The sequence below is a fragment of the Podarcis raffonei genome, chromosome 18, assembly GCF_027172205.1.
Source record: "Podarcis raffonei isolate rPodRaf1 chromosome 18, rPodRaf1.pri, whole genome shotgun sequence".
NCBI classification, from domain to species: domain Eukaryota; kingdom Metazoa; phylum Chordata; class Lepidosauria; order Squamata; family Lacertidae; genus Podarcis; species Podarcis raffonei.
In genome coordinates this window covers 802,598-826,739 of record NC_070619.1, presented here as the reverse complement: position 1 = coordinate 826,739, position 24,142 = coordinate 802,598, and the positions used below count along the sequence as shown (strand labels likewise).

Here is a 24,142-nt window from a genome sequence, read left to right as displayed (position 1 = left end):
CAAGCGATTTTAATTGCTCCAGCTATTTGTCCACCACGGGACCACTGGGGCCTCTGGAGCAGGGCAGGAGAAACCCAACAGATAAGTGTTAAAACTATAAAATCAGGAAGCACCATATAAATGTGTTAATATTGTAAAATCAGGGAGCACCCTAGAATCATGGAATTGCAGAGTTGGAAGGAACCCCAAGAATCATCCAGCCCAACCCCCCACAATGCAGGAATTGCAGTGGCCACCCAACCGCTGTAGAAAAATCTCCCTTGAGGGAGAGCCCAGCACCTTCTGGCTGCGTTCAGAGGCTCAGAACCCCCACCTACCTGACCTCTGAACCTTTGGAGGGTCTCTTTCGGCTGGCATCAGGGCAGGGCACTTTGCAGCTGCTGAAGGACATTTGTCAACATCCTTCTTAAACTGGGGTGTCCAGAACTGGACACTGTATTCCAGGTGTGGCCTCACCAGGGCAGAAGAGAGCGGCACTGTGACTTCTCTTGACCTGGACTTCTGTTTTGGGGTGTCTTTGGAAACAGAAAATGCCAAACACAGGTGCTGGGTGTCTTTTTGCCAGGGTGGTAGTGTGACAGCCTCTGGGTTGCACAGAGCACTTTGAACGGCATTTTAAAGGCTCCCTCGTAAAACTGGAACTCGCAGCTATCCAATGATGCAGACAGATAAGAGGAAGGATTTCTTCACCTAGTGCAGAGCTGAACTGTGGAACTCTCTCCCACAAGAGGCAGCAATGGCCACCAACCTGGATGGCTTTGGAAGAGGAGAGAGCTCTTGAGGGCTCCTAGCCAGGATGGCTCCTCAGACAGAGGCATTGATGCTTCTGAATCCGTGTCTGGAAACCGCAGGATGGGAGAGTGTTGCTCTCGTGCTCAGATCCTGCTTATAGGTTTCCCTTTGGGGCATCTGCCTGGCCACTGAGAGAACAGGAAGACTGGCCTGATCCAAAAGCCAGGCTCTTCTAATGGAGCCTTCAGGTCCAGAGGCAGTCCACCTGGATTCCTGGGCCCTGGGAATCTTGACCCTTGGCCCCTGTGAGGACAGGGTGCTGGCCTAGAGGGCCCCTCTTCTAAAACTGAAAAGCAGGCACGGATTGGGGCATTGCTGGCCAACGGAGAGCATCAGTGGTGGCAGGTTCGATGTAAAAAGTTTTTAATATGTGAGAAGTTTTTAATGGTGACATTTTAATGTATTTTTGATCTTTGCTGGAAGCCGCCCAGATGGGTGGGGTACAAATAATAAATTATCATCATCATCATCTATTTAAAAAATGGAGAAAGTTTGTGTGCAATCCTTCCTCAGTTGCGGGGGCAGGCAGGGACATTTGCTGAGTCCAATCTTAATGGGACTCACAAGCGCATACCCTCCAACATTTCCCTGATGGAAATGGGGACATCCTATTCCACAATAATAATAATGTAGTAATGTTCTTATTTATACCCTGCCCATCCGACTGGGTTTCCCCAGCCACTCTGGGTGGCTTCCAACATATATAAAAACATAATAAAGCATCAAACATTAAACAACTTCCCTATAAAACTTCCCTTTGCATAACTCCAGACCCTCCAATATTTCTCCAATGAAAATAGGGACGTCAGCCGCATGCTCTTGAATCCCAGGAATTGCAGGGGGGGATTAATGCCTCCTGACCGCATGCAAAGTTTAATCCCTGAGCAGGTTAAACCCTGAAGGGGCGGTTGAGAGTCTGAGCAGCCGGAAAGGAGGGAGGAGGAAGAGTCACAGATTGCCTGGGCTTCATGTTGCTTTTCTCCCTAAAGCGCACTGGTCTTTGGAGATGCCTCGTGGGTCCAGGTGGCTGGGGGAGTGGGTCAGAAGCTGGATTTCTCTCCATTCGGAAGGCTTCATAGAATCACAACATTGTAGAGTTGGAAGGGACCTCAAGGGTCATCCACTCCAACCCCTTGCAAGGCAGGAATCTCAGCTCAAGCATCCAGCGCAGATGGTCACCCAAGCTCTGCTTAAAAACCTCCAGGTAAGAAGAGCCCAGAACCTCCCTTCATCCTGGCTCAGGTTGTCGGGGCAGTGGCAGGATGGATGGCTGCCCACGGTGGTGTGTAAGAGTCCAGACTGAGGGCATGAGGCAAAAGGAAGGGCAGGCAGGTGACCGGTAGAGGGGGTGCTGCATGTACGAACATGAGCAGGGCTTGCTGGATCAGGTCCAAGGGGACCCATCTGGCCCAGCCTCCTGTTCTCACAGGGACCAAATGCCCCAAAGGACCAAGGAACATGGATAGATTGCCTCTGGACCTGGAGGCTCCATAAGTGCCTGTCTGCTGGCAGTGTGATGCTGCAGCAAAAAAGGTGAATACTGTGTGTCCAATTATGGCTGCCACAATTGAACCTGGAACATGTGAAGAGGAGGGTGACCTAGATGATAAAGGGTCTGGAAACCCGGCCTAAGAGGAACTGTTGAAGGAGCTGAGGAGAATGAAAGGAGGTACGGTAGCCATCTTCTAATATCTCAAGGTCTGCCACATGGAAGAGGAAGCAAGCTTGTTTTATCCTGCTCTGGAGGGTAGGACTCGAACCCATGGCTTCAAGTGACAAGAAAGGAGATTCTGAATTTATGAGCTGTTTGACAGTGGAATGGGCCCCTCGGAGGCTGTGGGTTCTCCTTCCTTTCCTTGGAGGTTTTTGAGCAGAGGTTGGATAGGCATCTGTCATGGATGCTTGAGCTGAGATTCTTGCATTGTAGGGGGTTGGACTGGATGACCCTCAGGGTCCCTTCTAGCTCTTCGAATCTACGAAAAACAGGATACTGAGATTGTGTATGCATGCACACACTGCACATTCAAAGCAAATGCCGCCTCCCAAGAATCCCAGCAACTTATTACCACACCACAACCTTCTGCAAAGTCCGTGGAAATCTAGAGCCAAAATATGCGCTCACCAAGACTATGTCTACCTGAAGCCCAGATGTGGCAAAGAGAGGGCAATGGAGACTTGCTTTGATTTAAATTTTATGTTGATTTTTTATGGGGCGATGTCTCTCACTAGGACATGCATTCACTGTCGCCTTATTGTTAGACCAATAGATATATTTCCGGAAATAGCTGCAATTCCTGCATTGCATGGGGTTGGACTAGATGGCCCTTGCAGATCCCTTCCAACTCTACAATCCTAAGATTCTATGTTTTTTCAAATATGGATTTTTTTAAAGCCATTGATGTCTTTACTCTGAAGTCACTTCAAGAGATCACACAGGAAGCAATTCACAAATGGAATCAGATCAACAGCGCTTCTTTTTTTAAGAACGGCAACTTAAGCAATTTAAACTGATTTATTAATGAACAAACATGGGCTGTTCAAACACACCAGGCATGAAAACACACCAGGCATATATTGTACATTTAAAATGGTTTGGCTGAAAGAGGGTAAGAGAGCAGGGTCGGGCCTCCCTGATTCAAATGCCAAGCGCAAACACTTTGCCACTGCCAAGACATTTATTTGGTTCTGTTCGAAGGAACTGACATCCTGCTTCTCAGAGAGAAAATCCTCAGAATTTCCCCTTTCCATATGTGTGTGTGTGTGTGTGTGTGTAAAAACATTAACTCAAGGGCAGTTACAGGTGCTGCTTTTTATTAAACTACAGCGATACAGCTGCATCTTCAGAGGGCACAGGACCTGGATCCTCCCCAGCCACAGGTGAGGATGCTGGGGCTGTTGCTGTGGCAACCAGCATCTTCACTCCACAGGGGTGCCTTGCCCTGTCTCTGGTTGCCATAGCAACCAGGGAGATGAGCATCATCTGAGCCAGAACAGTGGCAGTGAAGGACAGAGAGGGCAACCGTTGCTTCTCTTTCTGGGAGGTGCCAGTAGCACTAGGTCACAGTCTGTTCACAAGGGCAACCCAGGCCAGGAGCGGGTAAAGGGCTTTTGCGCTCGGATCCTGTTAGTGGCTTTCCCTGTGGAGCATCTGGGCAGCCCCAGTGAGAAGGGGATCCTGGCCTGATGCAGCAGCCAGGCTCTTTCTTGCATTCTTATGGAACCTCCAGGTCCAGAGGCAGTCTATCTGGACCCCCTTGGTTTTCATTGATCTATGTGTGTGGGGGCGGGTCTCTGTTTGGCTGGTTGGTTCTTTGGATTGCCCTGGCCAAGAGAAAGAAACTAGCTGGTTCAATTAACAACAACCACAGCAACTGCCTGGCTTTAATAATTATTTTGACTGTGTGATGTATTTAATCTGTCTCCTGCATTTCATTTTTTCATAGAATCATAGAACGAGTTGGAAGGGACCCTAGTGGTCATCTAGTCCAACCCCCTGAAATGCAGGAACTTCTACTAAAGCATCCATTTGCACTCATGTTCGTTTGTATATCAAGTAGATTCTGCTTGAAATACATTGCAGGTTGCAAATGGGGCCACTATTATAGATGCATGTTAAACCTTGCTCCATCGGAGGAAACTGCTGCCAGAGAATCTCGTGAGCTTGTAATGCCAATTTTAGACAGCAAGGGGCAGCAGCCGGCTATTTTTCCAGCCTTTGGGCGCTTTGGAAGAATCTTCCCATGGAGATCTTGAAGGTTCCCTCAGTTCCCAGTAATCAACCTTCAGCAAATCCGAGCATGAGGAGCCCGAAGAGCCTGGAGCAGCCGGGTCAGGGCAAGGGGGTCCAGCTCCCTCTTCCCACAGGGGCCGGCAAATGCCAGAAGGGCATCCACAATTGCAGGCCGGACTGCTGTCTTGCCTCACAGACTGGATGAGAGCCAACAAACTGAAGCTCAATCCAGATAAGCTGGAGGGGCTGTTAGTGGGGGGTTCCCTAGACCAGATGGGCAGGAGATTGCCTGCTCTGGATGGGGTTACACTTCCTCTGAAGGAGCAGGTTCATAGCTTGGGGGTCCTCCTGGATCCTTTGCTGTCGCTCGAGGCTCAGGTGGCCTCAGTGGCCCACAGTGCCTTCCATCAGCTTCAGCTGGTGGCCCAGCTACACCCCTCTCTGGACAGAGAGAGCCTGCTGTTGTCTATGCTCTGGCAACCTCAAGGTTAGACTACTGCAGTGCATTATACGTAGGGCTTCCTCTGAAGACGGTTCAGAAACTTCAGCTGGTGCAGAATTCAGCAGCCAGGTTGCTGACCGGGACAAGACTGTTTGAGCATATTACACCGATCCTGGCCCAACTGCACTGGCTGCCAATTAGTTTTCAGGCCCAGTTCAAAGTGCTGGTTTTGACCTCTGAAGCCTTAAAAGGTTCAAGACCACAATACCTGAAGGACCATCTTTCCCTGTATAAACCGACGCAGACACTGAGATCATCTTCTGAGGCCCTTCTTCATGTGCCTCCTCCATGAGAGGTCCAGAGGGTGGCACATGAGAACGGGGCCTTTTCTATGGTGGCTCCCTGTTCGTGGAACACTCTCCCCAAGGCACCAGCTGAAATGATTCCTCTTCTTCCAGTTCTTTTGCTGATTAACATCCAGTGCCTTTTTAAAATGTGTAGGGGGGGGGTTATTGGTTGTTCTTGTTTTTATTGTTTTTGTAGTTATTTTTTTTATCTTGTATTTTCATGTTGTGAGCCACCCTGAGATCTGCAGAGGGTGGTATAAAAATGTAATAAATAATTATAATAATAGGTAAAGGTAAAGGTAAAGGTAAAGGACCCCTGACAGTTAAGTCCAGTCAGAAACGACTCTGGGGATGCACGCTCATCTCGCTCTATAGGCCATTTGTTCGCAGACAGCTTCCAAGTCATGTGGCCATCATGACTAAGCCGCTTCTGGCGAACCAGAGCAGCGCATGGAAACGCCGTTTACCTTCCCGCTATTTATCTACTTGCACTTTGACATGCTTTCGAACTGCTAGGTTGGCAGGAGCAGGGACCAAGCAATGGGAGCTCACCCTGTTGCGGGGATTCGAACTGCTGACCTTCTGATCAGCAAGCCCTAGGCTCTGTGATTTAGACCACAGTGCCACCCGCATCCCACAATTATATTATATATAATTATATATATATATATATATATATATATATATATATATATATAGCGGCACAATTCCTGGCAGGAACCCAGCCTGGTCAGCATATAGCAGCTGCACTCAGAGATATGCACTGCTTGCCAATTTGCCAAGTTCAAGGCACGGTTAGTAACACCATAACAGTTGGTGACCTATCTGGCCATTAATTCAGTTCAGATTATTATTGTTATTAATATATACATTTAGTTGTCTCAAATCAGATTGCAACTAGAAGTTTAAGAGAATAAAACATTATTTACTAAATGTGCTCATTATGCAGTATTATAACAAGGACAAAAGGCTTTCCCAACCCTGGGAATCTCAAGCGTTCTCAAGAGACTAGTCCTTATTGACTAGGGAAGCCAAGATGATCCAGGGTCTGGAAACCAAGCCCTATGAGGAACAGTTGAAGGAGTTGTTTAGCCTGGAAAAGAGGAGACTGAGAGCCATCTTCAAACATCTCAAGGGCTGCCATGTGGAAAAGGGAACAAGCTTGTTCTCTCCTGCTCTGGAGGGTAGGACTCGAACCCATGGCTTCAAGTGACAAGAAATGAGATTCTGACTAAACAACAGGAAGAACTTTCTGACAGCAAGAGCTGATCGACAGTAGAATGGTCTCCCTAGGAAGGTTCAGGACTCTTCTTCCTTGGAGCTTTTTAAGCACAGGTTGGATGGCATCTGTCCTGGATGCTTGAGCTGAGATTCCTGCACCCCAGGGGGTTGGACTGGATGACCCACAATTCTCTCATTCTGTGCTGCTGGAAGAGGGTGGCAGAAGGTGGAATTACTGTATTAATTTGCCTCCTGGCAGTGGGTGCTGCTCCTGCACTTGGCCACCAGAGGGCGGGCTCGCTCCTCTGGAGTTTGCTGGGGGCCTCTGAGTGCACAGCAAAACTGCTCTCTGGTCCCCATCATGTGCACGGCTGATCCTCGCGACCCCCAGTCATTGTACCCACCCCAAAATTGTCCCCATAAATAAATACGTACTGCAAATCCGCTTAATTAAATTTGTTCAATTTAATATCATTTGCATGTCTAGTTAGCATCATTGCTGAGTCGGGGTTCCAACCACTTTGTCCTCCCACCCCCCCCCCAGGAAGGTCAGGCGAGGAAAGAATAACTGGTCATTTGAGACTTCCGGGTTAGCGCCATCGACTAATGGCGGATTCCCTCTGAGCTCCGGAGGGAATCGGCTCCGCAGGATCCGGGTCTTGCCGCTGCGGCGACGCGGGGACCCTCAGAAATCACAGGCGCTGAAGCCTGTGAACCTGGTGACTCGGCGGGCACCATTTGCGCCCCCCGACCCGCGAAGGAGCCTTTTTAAAGGCTTCGGAACGGGGGACGGGGTGAGTGGCACGGTGTGGAGAGTCGACTGCTTCTCCTGCAGAGTGAAGCCGCATTGCCATGGTCGGAGAGCGCTGACTTCTTCTTTTGAACAATTGGACTCTAAAAGTAACAACCCGTGAGTACTACGGAAATTGGTACTGTAAAGAAAATTATGCTTTTAAGAATTAGGCACGATCGGGGAAGGTGTAAAAAGGAAGTCTGCCTCCCCGTCTTGTAAACAAGTTAAAGCAAAGACCTGCTAACTAAGGTCGAGAGAACCTTTTCTTCTTTCCTTCTTTGGTAAAAGACTTTAATTTCACGATTTGGCAGTATAAGAAATTTTGCTGGAGAATAAAGAGCTAATTTTGGGAACCGAAGTGCCACCCTCCCGGACCCGGGGGTGTTCCGCGAGAGAGCCTGTCGATGAGGTACTAAAGAGTTTGACAGCTGTCAAAGTAGCTGTCAAAACGGAAAAAGAGAACTTTGTTTCTGTTGCTTCTGCTGGTTATATATGTTACAATTTTTGTTATAATTTGTTGAAAGGAAGAACTGATACAAACTAGTTGGATTTTTGGACTTGGATTGGAATGAACACTAAGAAACCAAAATCCCTCTAGAGGGGGATTTGGGACATTACAAGAATGGCTGGAGAAGGGAGAATTCAGGCTGAATTGGACAGAGTCTTTGTTCTCTTGGGAAAGTTGCAAGGCGAAATTGATGTTTTGGCTATAAATGTTACAACTCTGGACTCAACTGTAAACAATATCATTGAAACTGATAAGGAGTTGAATCTGGAAGTTTATTCAACTGAACAGAAAGAGAAACTTGACAACTTTGAGAATTTGGAGAAGGAGACATATGTTGTCCCTGAAGAGCTGCAGATGATGAAGGAGGACTTGAGGGCTGACATGATGGTAATGAAGGAAAATAAGAATTTGATGTGGAAAATCTGGCCTGAATTGGAGATTGAAGAAAGGAAAGATCTCCTTATGTGGAGATCCGAAGACCTAAGGATTATAAATTTGTTCAAGGTGGAGGTTGGAGCCTTGGGGACATTTGGACTTGAAAGGAGTAAGAAACAAGATTTGGGTTCCACCTTTAAGTATGGAGGACTGGTTGAAAGAAACATGGATCCTGAAGGGCCAGTGCTTCTCCGAGAGTTGGTGTTTAATTTTAAGGACTATCAAAAAAACCAGCAGAGAGGAATTGAGAGAGAATTAAGAGCCTCGGATGTGAGATCTCCAGGCTAAATATTAGATTAAGACTGATGGACATTTGTTGGGGACTGGAACCGGGAAAGGGTGGGGTGGGGTTTGGGAATCCAAAGGGTACATAAGTATAATGTGTTTTGCTTTTATTTTTGTTTTTGTAATGTTTACGAAATTTAGGAAATTCGTGGAAGGGAATTTGGGTTGACTTTAGAAAGAATGTTTTAAGAATATGTATTGATGTATAAGTATTGATGTTTACGTTTGGATAAGGTAAAATTGTTTTGTTTTTTTAAATGAACTAAATTAAAGGAAAATAAGGTTAGCAGAAATAAATTGAGGAAATGGATGAAAGAGTAAAAGTAAAATAATAACATGTTAATTTATTAGGTTAAGAATTATGGTTAAGGATTTGCTGAAGCAATAACTTGAATTGGAATACAAAAAGGGGAGGTATGAGGAGGTCGGGAAAATATGTCAATGAAAGTAAATTTTGGTGAACTTAATGTGTTTTTAATTTTTATGTATTTTTTCTGTTTTTTCGTATTTTTTTTCTTTTTGACTTTTTATATTCTTACTGTATTAATTTTGAAAATTTTAATAAATATCTTTTTTAAAAAAAGAATAACTGGTCATTCAATGAACAATGTGGCAGGAGGGATTTGAACCCAGAGCCCACTGCTAGGCTGTCACCCTAACCATACTGCTTCTCACTTGCCTTAATTTAATTTATTTTTAAGTTGCAACCTCAGATATGTAAATAGGTCATAAAATCTGTGAAAGAGATCAGAGAGATCAACTTCTCTATTTTGTGTGACCCTAGAACTTTCGGGGGGGGGCGAGAGACAATTATGCGGAGCAGCAGCAGGTTCAAAGTGCACAATGTCTTTGGGCAGGTATAAATAATAAAATTATCATTATTATTAATAAGCCGCCTACAACAAATGTATGGAACTCACTGCCACAAGATGTGTGGCTACCAGTTTTTAGGTGGTTTTACATCAGGGGGGCCTTAAGGCAAATCCATGGTGGGAGAGGGAGAATCCTGCCAGCAGCCCTTAGTCACCAGAGCCCCCAGGCTCAGGGAGAGTCAACAGACCAGCGGTGTTTCGTCTTGTGGGCTCCCTGGAGATGCCAGATGGTTCTTGGCCTGTTCTGTTCTTGGAGCAAGCCTTACTCTTTGAGCAATCCTCCAGCTCCAGGAGCAATCTACCTTGCCATGTTGACTGGAGAGGTTGTTTTCCTCCTGACCTTTGGAACTCCCTGCCTATTGACATCAGGCAGACTCATTCACTGGACTCTTTTTGGTGCCTGCTAAAAGCTCCTTTGCCCACTGGTTCAGAAAGCTGAAGCATGTTTTTATCTGCTTTTCCTCTTCTGTTGCTTAACTTATAATTGCTGCCTTAATAAGTCTATTTCCTTCAGTTTCTAGAATGGTAGTCGGAAGGGACCCTGAAGGTCATCCAGTCCAACCCCCTGCAATGTGCAATGTGAGGATCGAACCCCAAACCCTCAGATTGAGTCTCATGCTCTTTGACACCTCCCTTTCCATGGAGGTGCAGATTGCAGCTATAACAAAGGCGGCATTTTTCCATCTCCGCCAAGCTAAGCAGTTGGCTCCTTACCTCTCTCGCCCTGACCTAGCCACTGTGATCCACGCGACGGTCACCTCCAGCCTGGATTATTGTAACTCGCTCTACGTGGGGCTGCCCTTAAGACTGACCCAGAAACTCCAGCGGGTGCAGAATGCTGCAGCGAGACTCCTTACGGGGTCTTCGCTGTGAGATCACATTCATCCGGTGCTATATCAACTGCACTGGCTCCCGGTGGAGTACAGGATCAGGTTTAAGGTGCTGGTTTTAACCTTTAAAGCCCTATACGTCCTAGGACCCTCGTACCTACGGGACCGCCTCTCCTGGTATGCCCCACAGAGAAACTTACGGTCTTCAGATAAAAACATCTTGAAGGTCCCAGGCCACAGAGAAGTTAGGCTGGCCTCAACTAGAGCCAGGGCTTTTTCGGCTGTGGCTCCGACCTGGTGGAACACTCTGTCACAAGAGACTAGGGCCCTGCGGGACTTGACATCTTTCCGCAGGGCCTGCAAGACAGAGCTGTTCCGCCAGGCCTTTGGCCAGGGCACAGCCTGACTCCCTCCCTCGGCAATCTTCACGGAGCTCTGGCCCAATGGTGGCCAGTGGCTTGAATTTAATTAATTTTATAATGAATGATTTTAGAGTGTTGTTTGTGTTGTACTTTTGTATTGTTTTATTGTTGTTAGCCGCCCTGAGCCCGGCTTCGGCTGGGGAGGGCGGGATATAAATAAAATTTATTATTATTATTATGCTCTTTTGACTGAGTGATCCAGTTTACTAATTCTTCTTATTAATAATTTTATGGTTTTGTCTTTCCTGTAAACTACTTTGAGGTATGTTTTTATTTTTTTGCAGTGCATAAATTTCATGAAATAAAGAAATAGAGGTCTCTGGGGGGGTCGGGGGTCGTCTAACCGTCCCCTGCTGGAGACAGGGAGGTGGGTTGGGTGGGTCTGATCCCGGCCGGTCCTGGTTCCTCCTTCTCCATCACATCTCCTCTTGCTCATAGACATAATTCACTCTCGAAAACAGCACTTTTTGTCCCCATCCGAACCGGGCTGGGTTTGCTGAGTCGGGGCTGAGTCATCTCTCCTGCGCGGCGCGGTTGTAAAACCGGATCCTCTCTGGGTGCAAGCGGGGTCAAGCCGCGTGCCAGACCGATGGCTGACCCGTCACCCACTTTGGCAGGGGGTCCGACTCGCCGCCGACGGGCCCCAACCCTCCGCCAAAAAAGGAGAGAAGAGCTCTGCGCCTTTCTTTCCTGAGTCGGGGAGTTGCACAGATCCTGCGTCTCGCCAGCTCGGTCGGGCGCGCGTTTGCTCCGGAGCAAAACGGACACTGGGATTTTGCAATTAGTGAAACCAGTGAAATTACTAGGGCGTTTGTCTGTTTTTAAGGCTGGTGGGGGAGGTCAGAGAGAGAGAGAGAGAGAGAGAGAATGGGGTTTTGAAGAAAAAGGTGCAATTTGCAAAGTGCAGGAATGGACTTCAGGCCTGGGGGGGGCGCGGGGTTGGGGGGGTTGTATTAGGGAGAGGTTTTTTGAGGGGTAGATGGCGCTCGCAAGCTGCATGCGTGGCTTTTCTCCCCACACACCCGAGAAAAAATGTGCAAGCTCCAGCGAGTGAGTCAGAGGAGTGTGAAACCACGAGTGATATTTGCACAGCCCACGCCACGCGCCCGGCTGCTGCTCCTCCTCCTCCTTGCACAGCGCCCCGACTAGCCCACTACCCTCATCAAAGCCCACTTTTATCTTCGCTCTCTCCGTTGCCTGCAAACACGTCTCTTTTATTTGAGTGCAACAGGTTTGCAATTAAAAAAAAAATTCCCAATGATTTTGAAGAAAGAAAAGCAACCCCAACGGTTTTGTAGGGAAAGCCTATCCGTTGCGTAATTTATTTTTGCAATTACTATAAATTTGGCGCTGTGCGTTGCATTGCTTCTTTTTACGCGATTGTTGCTGTTCTTATTAATTCATATTTCGCCCTGGCTCCCTCCTATCGCAACGTTTCGGGGAAATTCTGCAAAACAGGGACGCGCAGCCAGAAAGCTCCCCATTGCGCCCGGCCCTGTTTTCTGTGGAAATCTTCTCCTAAGCAGGAACTGCTGCTGCTGCTGCTGCTGGGAAAAATAAACCGAAACTCGCTTCTTCTTTTTTAAGGGGGGGGGTGGAAAAGAAAAAACAAACACGCAATTCTTTGAAGCAGCAAAAAACAGCCGCGCAAGAGCAAAGCGCCTCCTTCGGACTTTTCCTTGTTGCAACATTTCTCCTCCCCCACGTGGTGGCTGCTGCGCGCCTCCGCCAATCCGGGGGCTCCCGGAGCCGACCTTTGTGGCTCGAGAGCCAATCAGGACCAACTCGAGCCCCGCCCCTCCTGGGGAGGTGATAAAAAGCGCCGTCAGCTGCTCTGGCCGAGTCAGAACCTGATCCGCCGCCGAAGCCGCGTCTGCGCTGGACTGGATCGTAATTTCTCTTTTTGTGCATTGTTATTTTTCCTCCACCACTTTGGAAATCGCCTTGTCCTTCCGCTGGGATTTATTCGCAGGACCTTCTGGATTTTCTGGCTTGTGGGGAAACGTTGCTTTGCTGGAAGGAAGGAAGGAAAGGAAGAAAAAACCCACCAATTTTTCTGGCATTACCTGGACTGGTTTTTTCCCCCTTTTGCGCCACTGTGGATTATAATTGCAACATGACTCTGGAAGAGCTGGTGTCTTGCGATAACACAGAAAACAAGTAAGTTTGTGTCTGGGGGGAGGGGGAAAGTGGAGTGGAAGTTTCTGCTCTGGATTTTTTTGCTCCTGGTGCCAAAATCTCATTTCTTCTCTCCCTTCTTCTCCCCAAAAAGGATGAAGTCCGTAAGTGAAGCTGTGGAGCAGCTCCTGGTGGCGGCCCAGAGGCAGGGGGCCTTGACAGTTGGGGTCTACGAGTCTGCCAAACTCATGAATGTGTAAGTCATTTTTTTTATTGCATTTTTTCTGGCTCCAGTAAGTGACTCTTGTGGTTTGTGTGTTTCAAAAGCAAGGCTTTGTCTGTGCCGCCAGTTTAGTTCAAATTCACAGGGCGTGCGAATCGTTGCTTTTTGTAACATACAAGCAACTATATTCATTTATTTTCAGAAATGGATAAATGACGTTGCAAGGCGGCCGGGGGGGGGGAGGCAACTTTGATTTGCAACTAGGAAAACCAAACCTTGCAACAATAAAAAAAGTAAAAAACAGAAAACATAAAGTAACTTACTTATAATATGTAACTATAAAAATAGATGAAAACAGGTAACTTTTAGTACCGGTATATACACTTTTGTAACTAAAAAATAAAGCATGTAGCTTTTTAATGGGCAACTAAAATGCACATCTTCTTAATAGGTAGCTAAGATTGTGTAGCTTTTTAATAAGTAGCTAAAATAAAATATGTAACATTTTAATATGTAGATAAAATAGAGTGTGTAACTTTTTAATAGGGGGCTAAAATGAAGCCAAATTTACAAATGGGCTAAAGGGAGCGGTGGAAGCAGGGAACGGCCCTGGTTTGGGGCTTGGGCTGGAAAGAGCCGCTCTTAACTCTCCTGCCCCTTCCTCTCCCCAGGGACCCGGACAGCGTGGTCCTCTGCCTGCTCGCCATCGATGAAGAAGACGAGGATGACATTGCCCTGCAGATCCACTTCACGCTCATCCAGGCCTTTTGCTGTGACAACGACATCAACATCCTGCGTGTGTCCGGCATGGAGCGGCTGGCGGCCGTGCTGGGAGACGGCTCCCAGGACACCGCGGAGCCACAGGACCTGCATTGCATCCTGGTGACGGTGAGTTGAGCTGGCAGCGCCCACGTGGCCCTGGCATGCCCGAGTTTTCCTGGGACGGTGCCAGGAGAGGAGCTGCACATGTGGGACTCAGCCAAACTGCTGCGTTAGCACCACCAAAGTGACCCTCTGGGGCACAAGCCTGGGCAGTGTTTCTGGTGGTCCACAAGCAGGGGGAAATGCCCAGCCTGCAAGCCTTAGCCTTGCTACAGCAGGGGAGAGATGGGTGCTTTCACACTGCATCCAGCAGTTTAATAGTGTTTTGTTTCTTAAAAAGAGTTTTCGAGGTAGACAAATGTGAGGGACAGCTTTTGGGGAGGTTGGCCATAATGTCCTGGCCGGCCGTAATGTATGGCCCTTGAGAGGCCCTTCCTACTGTGGGAAGGGGGCATTATCACCCCAACATGTCTAGGGGGGAAGGGAATAGTCTCAGCGCCATTAGAGAAACTGACAAGCTCCCCTGACTGGCCCAGATCGGAATGTCCTTCCTCCTCCAGGGAGGGGAGGAATTCCTGAAATGTCATTTTTGCTCCTGTGTGTGTGTGTGTGTGTGAGAGAGAGAGAGAGAGAGAGAGAGCGCGCACATGCGCAGTTTAGCCCAGCCAGATGTGAGCTGTGTAAACGACACTTCCTGAGCTGCCTTCTGGATTGCAAGATAGGGGCAGAATGCTTTTCTTATTATCTATTTGCCATGTTTATATGCCCTCCAAGAAGATACAGGCCCCTCAAGGTGTCCTATTCTCCTCCACTCCCTCGCTCAGGTAGGCTAGGCAGAGAGGTATAGTAACTGCCCCCCCCCCAGCTGGTCTCTCCTGGGTCCTTGTATTCTGACATTCTGGACAGGATCTTGTTTTTGCAACTGGAGGTTTCATGTGTCTTCCCTCCCCTCTCTCCCACAGAACCCGCACACGGATTCCTGGAAGACCCAGGGCCTGGCAGAGGTTGCCAGCTACTGCGAAGAGAGCCGCTGCAACAACGAGTGGGTGCCCTATGTCACCCTCCAGGCGCGCTGAGCCGCCCCACGATGCCAGCTTGCCAACTGGGAAAAATAAACCGAGAAGGGAAGAGAAAGCGTTCTCTTTTGTTGTTGTTGTTAAGAAAAAAACTAACCGAAACCACGACTGGCTGCCCCAGCAGAAGCAGAGTGGTGGGTGGTGAGTCAGAGAGACGAGGCGATGGTGACGAGATGATCTCGGAGGAGGAGGAGGCGGCTGCCTGGTTACCTGCTGACTTGCAAGCTCCTGCGTCAGCTGACTGCTCAGCAGCAGGAGGAGGAAGAGGAAGAGGAGGGTCGCGCCTTCCTTTGTGCTGCCGGGAAGGGATCTGCTGCCTTGGGGAGGATTGGACAGATGTCCTCTTGCTGAGAGAAAGGCAGGCGGAAGCAGAATCCTCAGCGTCTGCGGGACAGCTTTACAAAAAAAAAGACAGTTTGCAAATGAACTCCTTTTTTAAAAAATTAAAAAATGAACTGGATGCAGAGAAGTTCTTATTTATCTATTTAAGAGAAAAAACACACAAAATGACTTTTTTGCACTGAGAGAGAATCAAATACATCTATATATTCTTATATCTGATTTTAAAAGCTGCAATAAAAAAATTTGTTACCTTCTGAAAGCGAATTGTGACCTGTGTTTCTTGAATCTGCCATCTCGTTTGCCAACCTGGTGCTGTGCCCAGAGGCTTTTTTGAGCTGCAGGGTTGGTGGGTGTTTGCAGCCTTGGAGCACACCAGCTTTGCAAAGGCAGACTTTTTTCCCTCGAGTTGGGAGGGACCCCTGAGGGTCATCTTGCCCAACCCCCGGCAATGCAGTCCTCAACAAGGTCGTGAGGTCATTGCCCTGCAAACAGCTGGTCACCTGAATTCTTTGTGGTTGAACAAAAGACTTCAAAGTAATGCATTGATTATTGATTGATGTTTGACTTATATTTTTTAATGCCACTTTTCATTCAAATGAGTTGCAGAGTGGCTTACGAACAATGAATAACAATGATAGAACATAACAGAAATACAGCATAAATCAAATGGAATCATATAGAATAATTAACAAATCTTCACTGAAACAATCACAATCTATAAAACACGGTTAACAAAGCAACAATGGAAAAATAAGCTATGCATCACAATTACTCATTTAGCATTGAGGAATACACTATGTAGGAACTGTCCAATTTCTCAGCGAGGCCTGCAAGTCCCTCCTCTTTATCGAAAGCCCTTTCTGGTGGGTTAAATACTTTGCAGCTCTAAAATGGTTTTGCCCGAGATCAAAACTATTGGATCATACTTGATCTCACACCATTTGGTGCTCATGAAACAAAGAGTCCTTATAGTTCCAAAGCCTCTTTAGAGGAATGTTATTTTTAAAATAGAAAATCTGGGGGTGATCTCTGCAAAACAAAATTCTAAGGATTGCTGGGAGAGGGAGTTGTAACCTGCGGAAGCAACTCACTTTTGTCTGGTGTTTGGAGTCAGTTACAAATGGCCCAATAAAGCAGCATCACCTCTTCCTTAAAAGGATGATCAGACATGTTTCAGCTTCTTGCCTTAACCTGCCCCCAAATGCTGTGGTTTGCGGTGTAGCAGGAACCCCCCCACCCCAATCATTCTGTTTGTACAAACTTCACACACGCACACACTACATACGCCACATTTCTGTTATAAATTCATAGAAAATCAACCATACATCGGATTTGCACTGTTCCATTTTATTTTACTCCATATGACAAGAACTATCAAAGGGGGGTGGCTTGGTCCTGGTCAGCCATAATCCCTTCACCGTCTCAGCACATCCACAGGAGCCCTGCCCAGTTGCTATGCCAACCCGGATGATCCCAGACAGAAGACAATCAAGATCACAAAGAAGTTGCATATGGGAGTGGATTCAGCATGGACTGAAACAAAGGACAATGATCAGATCTTCCCTCTGGGGGCGGGAAACTGCAAACTCCCCTTTGTCTCCTGGAAGTGACTCATGGGGAGGGGGGAAAGGAGGAACTAGCCAGGTGACAAGACACTCAGGTTACCACCAACTCCTCCCTCAACCCCTCCTTTCTGTAATGTATGCATGATGTTTCTCGGGGTGGGCTTGACCTAGAGGAGGGGAATTTCAAAAAGTTTTTATAAGACCTTGCACACTATTTTTCTGGGTCTTTCCTCTCTCTTGCAAGTGAGGGGAACACCCTGTTGCAACAGTTCAATAAAGGCCAAGCCTACAGGCTGCTGTTTTGCTCCAAGTTATCCTGGTTGGTGTCTTTACTTTTTGTCCAAGGGAGCCCTCGGATTTTTTCGGTAACAGCGGGGAGCAGAAGTCAAGAAGGGGAGCCCATGATGCCAAGCCAAGAAGGTGAGTGCCGGGAGAGCAAACTTATTAATAATTGCATTTATAGCCCAGCTTCTCTTTATTCCGGAGAGCTCATTTAATCCCACAACCCTGTGAGGTAGGCCAGGCCAAGAGACAGTGAGCTGCCTCAAAGGTCAAGCTTCACAGCCAAACAGGAATTTGAACCCAAATCCTAGCCGGACCCTCTAACCACTACACAGCGCTGCCTTTCAAACTGCCTCACTGACTCCACCACAGTTGGTGCTTTCCGAAAAATCTGCCAGTGTCTCAATGGCCAAAGCCCAGGCTCGTTCCTCGGTCACAAGTGTGCAAAATCCGCATTCTGAGCTGGTCACCCGGCCTGGGAGGGGGATGGCTGGACTTTATAAAAATTGCTCTGACTTCACAAGAGCCCTGTGACCATAATTCCTGTTTCACAGAAGAGCAACAGGGGTTTCCCAACCTTGTGACTCGCTGGTGGCAGGTGGTCTCTGACACCAAGTAACTGAGCAAAAATGCATAAATCTGAGTCAGGTATCCACTGGAAATGGAAAGAAGTCAAAGGTACTTTTTACTATACGTGGTGGACATTTCGAGTGGCTAAGGGTTTGGGGGAGACGGTTTACAATGAGGTAAAGAAAATATTTAAGGCAATTCTTCACAAAAAAACCATAAGTCAGTCCATTACGGATAACTGAGATGAATGTTCCAAAAAGGCAGACAAGCTTATTTCTATATGCAGCAACGGCAGTGAGGGTATTATATATGCAAAAATGGCAAGAGGAGGCGACACCTTCCAAAGGAGAGGGGCAGATAAAATGGACAGAATATGATGAACTATAAAATTAGAGATCAAGAAGAGGCAGGTTTTAGGGTGGATTGGAAAGCTTTTGTTGAATATCTAAAGAATCATTGTAAACATGTAAAAACGCAAGTAGGATTTGAATGAAGGAACAGCAGTAAAATGTGTACAGTGGTACCTCAGGTTACATACGCTTCAGGTTACAGGCTCCGCTAACCCAGAAATATTACCTCGGGTTAAGAACTTTGCTTCAGGATGAGAACAGAAATTGCGCAGCGGCAGCATGAGGCCCCATTAGCTAAAGTGGTACCTCAGGTTAAGAACAGTTTCAGGTTAAGAACAGACCTCCAGAACGAATTAAGTTCTTAACCAGAGGTACTACTGTATTTGGGAACAAGTGGAAAGGCTAGGACATAGAATAATTATAATATGCAGCAATATTAGAAAAAAAGAGGAAACCATGGTGTCTTGCTGAACGCATGGTGGTTCTTATAAAATGAGATTAAGAAATAATACAGTCATACCTCGGTTTGAATATGTTGAGCGTGTTCGAGTTGCGCTCCGCAGCAACCCGGAAGTAACGGAGCGTGTTACTTCTGGGTTTTGCCGCTTGTGCATGCGCAGACGCTCAAAATGACGTCGCGCACATGCGCAGAAGCAGCAAAAAGTGGCACACGCACGTGCAGACGTGCCGGCACTGGTTACGTTTGCTTCTGGATGCGAACGGGGCTCCGGAATGGATCCCGTTCGTATCCAGAGGTACCACTGTACAAAACACAAGTGAGTGAGAAGATTGAAGAGTTTATGCTAAACAGCAAGCAATATATACATAGCCCATCAGCCTGCGCACGAGCTTCTCTAAAACTCTGCCCACAACCATCCGATTTATAGATAGCTAGCCTGTGTGGCTTGCCTCACTTTCTCAAAACAATGTCCAACATCAAAGAAGGTACCCAGAACTATCACATTAAAGGTGTTCTTCATGCTTAAGGTCCTTAAGGAACAGAGGCAGGAAGAGTAACTAGGTCAGATCACTAACTCCTCAAAATACAATTTATCTTCCGGATAGATTGCCCAAACACACCGAGGGGGGAGGGGAAGTCAAATGGTGAATGAAAATCAATTGGAAAGTATTGTTTTGTATTAAATTTGTAAACTATTGAAATTTTGAAATATATGTTTTTTAAAGGAACTTGGCAAGGGAGATGGGGGCTGGAGGAGAACTCTCCATTGGCCTTGACCACTAGCCATGCTGGCTGCTGGGAGATTTGAGTTCAGGATGCTCTGGAAGTCCCTGGATATTCCCAGCCCCTGAGTTATAAAAAGGCAAGCAAGTGAGCAGCCAGGATTGCAAGAACTGCAAGCGCAGAACCTTAGAATTGTATTTGATATTCTTTATGGAAAAATAAAAAGTACAAAAGTACAAGTGCACAGAGCAAGATAAGACACAAAAATGAAGAAACTAGAGATAGTACCCATGTAGAAAACTAAACAGAACAGAACAACAATATTGTGTACATTGCAAAAATAAAAAGCATTTTTATTGTAATTAACCAGACCTTAACCTAATATGGTATTTATAAAAATGAATTCCAAATATTGTCAAATTTGTCCATGACAAGTCTATGTTTGTGTCTGCAACTTGTTCATGTGTAGCAATTTCGTACTACTACTACTACTAATAATAATTTTATCATTTATATGCTGCCCATCTGACTGGGTTGCCCAGGCAACTCTGGGAGGCTCCCAACAAAATATTAAAAGCACAATAAAACATCAACCATGAAAAACTTTCCTGAAGATATCCAAACTAAATGTTAAAGGGAGTCGCCTTTGCCTTTACTACAACAAAAAGACAGATACTGATGGCCTGGAAAAATAGAATCATAGACTTGTAGAGCTGAAAGGGACCCCCAAAGGTCATCTTGTCCAACCCCCGCAAGGCAGGAATGGCAGACACAGAATCCCTGCCGGATGCCCATTCCACCTCTGTTTAAAAACCTCCAGTGAAGGAGAGTCCTGCCCCACCAGAAGGCTGTGTTTGCAACAAGATGCAGGAAACCTGCATTGCAGGGGCTTTGGCAAGTTGACCCTCAGAGTCCCTTCCAACGCTACAATTGTGTGATTTTGTAACCCATGAAATCCACGCCGGCCAGAGAACAGTCCTTATTGCTTTATGATGCTGCAAAGACTCTCTTGTTGCCGTTGCAGCAAAACACTTAACCAAGTGGTGGTGTTTTCCTTGTAAACTCTTTCCCACAAGCCACTAGCCCTCAAGAAGGAGAGGCCTGGCAGCATCTCAAGAGGCAGGAGTTCCCTCAAACCAGAGAGAAGTCTTAGCAATCAGCAAAGGCTTTTGCCCCTCCTTAAGAAACCACAGGAGAGAGGATTATGTAAAGAAGATGCACCCCAATATGCAAAAGAGTTAAACATTTGCATACTTATTCTCTCTCCATCCACTTCTCAGGCTCCCCTCTTTCAAGCTTGTCTCTGCAGACTCCAACACAGCAGAAAGTTTTTGCTGCAAGGTGGATTTTTTTCCTTTTTCTGTCTTTCTCTTTCAAAACCCCCTTTAAAAAAATTATTTTCTATTAGATTATTTCAAATGCAAAGCAATAATCCAGAAGCAAGGCCAAATTTCCGAACCTTTCCTCAGGCTGTGAATTCTGGGGGGGCTTGCTCAGTGTGCGCCCCAAAAAGGAGTCACCGAAACATGGGTCTTTCCAGACGCAGCACCTTTGGGTGCTCGCCCAGGCCGGAGGGTGTTCCCGCTGATCACGCAGTTTCTGGCTTTTCAGCGTCAGTTGGGGGATTTCTTTTCCCCTTTGCAATGCTCTTGTAGGTGGAAAGAGAGCGATAAAAAGCCACCTTTCCTTTCCCCTGAGGTGTGACACACTCACAAACACGCGCAGCCTCCTCCTCAACCGCAGGCCCAGCTCTCTCTGGGGGGTTTTCCTGTAAGCGGCAGATGAGATCTGGGCCGCAACCGACACGCTGGGGGGCCCATGGCTCCCCACCCCCACCCCACTCACCACCCACTGGGCGCCCAGGGTGGGGAAGCCCCTGGTGCAGGGGGAGTTTCTGAACTTTGAAGTCTGTTTTTGTTTTTTTACTTGTTCCACTACTTAGCAGAGAAAGCGCTGGTGCAAAAGGACGGGTGCAGTGGAGTGCTTGCTTAGCACGCAAAAGAGGGTTGGGCTAGATGGCCCCTGGGGACCCCTCTCAGCTCTACAATTCTAGGATGCAATGGGTTTGGGGGTTTGGGAGAGGGGAAGGGCAGGTTCTGGAGCGGATGGGAGCGGGAATTGAGGGAAATGGCTGTCTAACTCTGCAAAAGGTGAACCTCAGTCAGGAAGGAGCCCCTGCAGAAAAGGCCCTTCCTCCTCAGATCAAGTTTACTCAGGAGTAAATCTCACTGGCTGAGGGTTGGGGGAGCGTCCAGGCTGAAGCCAGCTTTTTGCAAAAGTTGGAGCCTGTGAGCTGCTCATGTTTGGCTCTGTACCACTAAGTGGGGACGACTTCACTGGCTGGTTGCTGTTAGAAGTTCAGGAGCACACAGGTTCGCTGGTCAGTAAGAAGCCTGCATTGCCTTTTGCAGCTCAAGTGACTTTGCATATTTCTTCCCCCCTCCCCCCCAGTTTCGGATTTGGCAAAGGGCTCCACCCAGAGACACACATACAGTTTCTACCCTTTGCAGAAAACTCAGGAGGCCACATTTTGCCACACCAAAATCGGTGGCCTACCTTGGACGCACCTGGCTTCTGGTGCTGGCTGGCCTCCCTGCAGAAGTGGGAAAGAGCCAGGGATTTCCCCTGGAAGGAAGAGATTTCAAGCGCACAGAGGAAATAGGGCGAAGTTCAAGACATCAGAGAGGGAGAGAGAGCTATGCAAATACAGCCATCAGGCCAAAAAACCCCAAGCCCCAACCTTCAGAAAGGCTCCAGTTTCTGAGGAGGCTGTTTGTCATGGCCAGATGGAGCCTCCACACCCAAGGAAGTCTATCTCTAAATGCCAGGTGCCAGGGATGGAACACACACTTCTCAAATGTTTAGCTCCTGGCATGTTCTTGCTCTGTCTGTGCCTTTTGGGACTCAAAGTGAGAATACAATTAAAGCAGGGTGGCAGGTGAAAAACCCCTCCTCCTCCTCCTCCTTCCTTCTCCCTCTCCCTCCCCCCCCCCCTCTCTCTCTCTCTCTCTCGCGCGCGCCTTAAATCTTCACTGTATTACAGCTGGAAAGTTTACAATGCTTTGGACTTGCGAAATGAGCATGTGCTGCAGCTCAGCTCTTGCAAAGCACAGCTTGGACTCCCCACACTCAATTTCAGTTGTGTTTATAGGCAGACACTATGCAATATGAAAATCATCTCTAGGCAAGGCACCTTGGTCAATGGGAGCTCAGTTCTTGCACATCATGGCTTTGCTTTGTGGGAGGGTGGTTTGATCCTTCCTAGTAATCTGTCCGTGGAAAATTATGCAAGGCAAAATTAACATGCAGTTTAGATGAGCTCTTGCAAAGCACCGGGCAGTGGGGGGGGGGGGTGGAGCGTCTCAGCTCTTGCAATGCATGACTTTGGCCAACACTTGTGTGTTTGCACACTCATTCTCAATTGTGTTAGAATCATAGAATTGTAGAGCTGGAAGGGACCACAAGGTTCATCTAGCCCAACCTCCGGCAATGCAGGAATCTTCTTGCCCAGTGTGGGGCTCGAACCCATGACCTTGAGATGATGATGGTTAACTAATTTTATTATTTATACGCCAGCCATCTGACTGGGTTGCTCCAGCCACTCTGGGTGGTTCCCAACAAAATATTAAGAACACAATAAAACGTTAAAAACTTCCCACTACAGGGCTGTCTTCCAAAAATCAAAGAGTTGCTTATTTCCTGGACATCTGATGAGATGAACAGTCTCATGCTCTCACTAATAACATGCACCTGAGCTCTTATGTTATAGCTGGAAAGTTTGCAACGCTTTTTGACTTGCAAAATCAACATGGTCTGCATCTCAGCTCTTGCAAAGCACGGCTTGGTGTTTTGCACCACATGAAAGTGCCTGCACTTAGTCAATTTTAATTGTGCTATAGGCGGACACCATGAAATACTATATTAAAAATGCAGTGTGCCCCATATCTCTTGGCAATGAGCTTTTGTTGATGGGAAGCTCAGCTCTTCCACATCACGTAAGTAATAAATGGCTGTAAGTCACCTTGAGGTTTGTTTTTTTTAAGTGACTACCGCAGAAAGTTTGATAAATGACAACCATCAGTCTCTGTGGGGTGTGTGGGGTTTAACCTTAATATTAATCTGACAGCAGTGCAAAATTAACAAGCACGGCACCCTGGTGCGATGGAGCAGCTCAGCTCTTGCACAGTGCAGCTTTGGCTAGGCGGAATCCCTAATCAGCAGCCCTTGGCGCCCAGTGCTGCCCTGACCTAGATGGCTCTTGCTCGGCCGGCTCGGCCCTCCAGGAGGGAGAGCAGCTTCTTCCCTCCTGGCCTCTTGACCAACCTCTCGCAAAGAGGCTGGTGACCTGGATCTGGTTTGCTCACACCCAGAGCTGGTTGCAATTACCTGAAGAGGCTAACAGGCAGCACCTCACCCTTTGATTGCTCGTGAGGTGCCTGCCATAGTGACTCCCCGCTTTTCCAGGGTGCTCCCCACTATCTTGAAAGGGGGTTGGACTAGATGGCCCTGGGGGGTCCCTTCCAATGTTACAATTTTATGATTCTGCTTCTTTCCCCCGAAGAATCTTGGGAGCTGCAGTTTTCAAAGGTTCTGGGAACTGGAGCTCTCTGAGGGTCAAAACTACAGTTCCCAGAATCCTTTGGAGGGAAGAATGTGCATTCAATGGCTTTAAATGTTTGGTGTGCCTCCTAGTCGGGTAGCAACAACAAAACCTGCTAGCAGATTTTCAGAGCTCAGCAGGATCAGGCAGGGTCTCAAATTGGATGGAAAACCAGAGGTTTGATTCCTGCATTGCAGGGGGTTGGACTAGATGACCCTCTGGGTTCCTTGCAACTCTAGGATTCTATAATTCCCTTTATCTGTACGCTGAATTTTCCTCAAAGGCCTCAGGGAGGTTTAGAACATAGGCTGTGTACAGGCCATACATTTAAAGC

General features: G+C 47.3%; 1 protein-coding gene across 1 annotated transcript; it reads left to right on the top strand.

Annotated features, from left to right (window-relative positions):
* Window positions 1-12,508: 12,508 nt before the first annotated feature.
* On the top strand, window positions 12,509-15,517 carry GADD45B (growth arrest and DNA damage inducible beta). Its single transcript, XM_053372461.1, has 4 exons — window positions 12,509-12,837; window positions 12,950-13,051; window positions 13,690-13,906; window positions 14,803-15,517. Exons 1-4 carry the CDS (start codon window positions 12,794-12,796, stop codon window positions 14,914-14,916), a joined length of 477 nt encoding a protein of 158 aa, XP_053228436.1. The 5' UTR covers window positions 12,509-12,793; the 3' UTR covers window positions 14,917-15,517.
* Window positions 15,518-24,142: the final 8,625 nt, after the last annotated feature.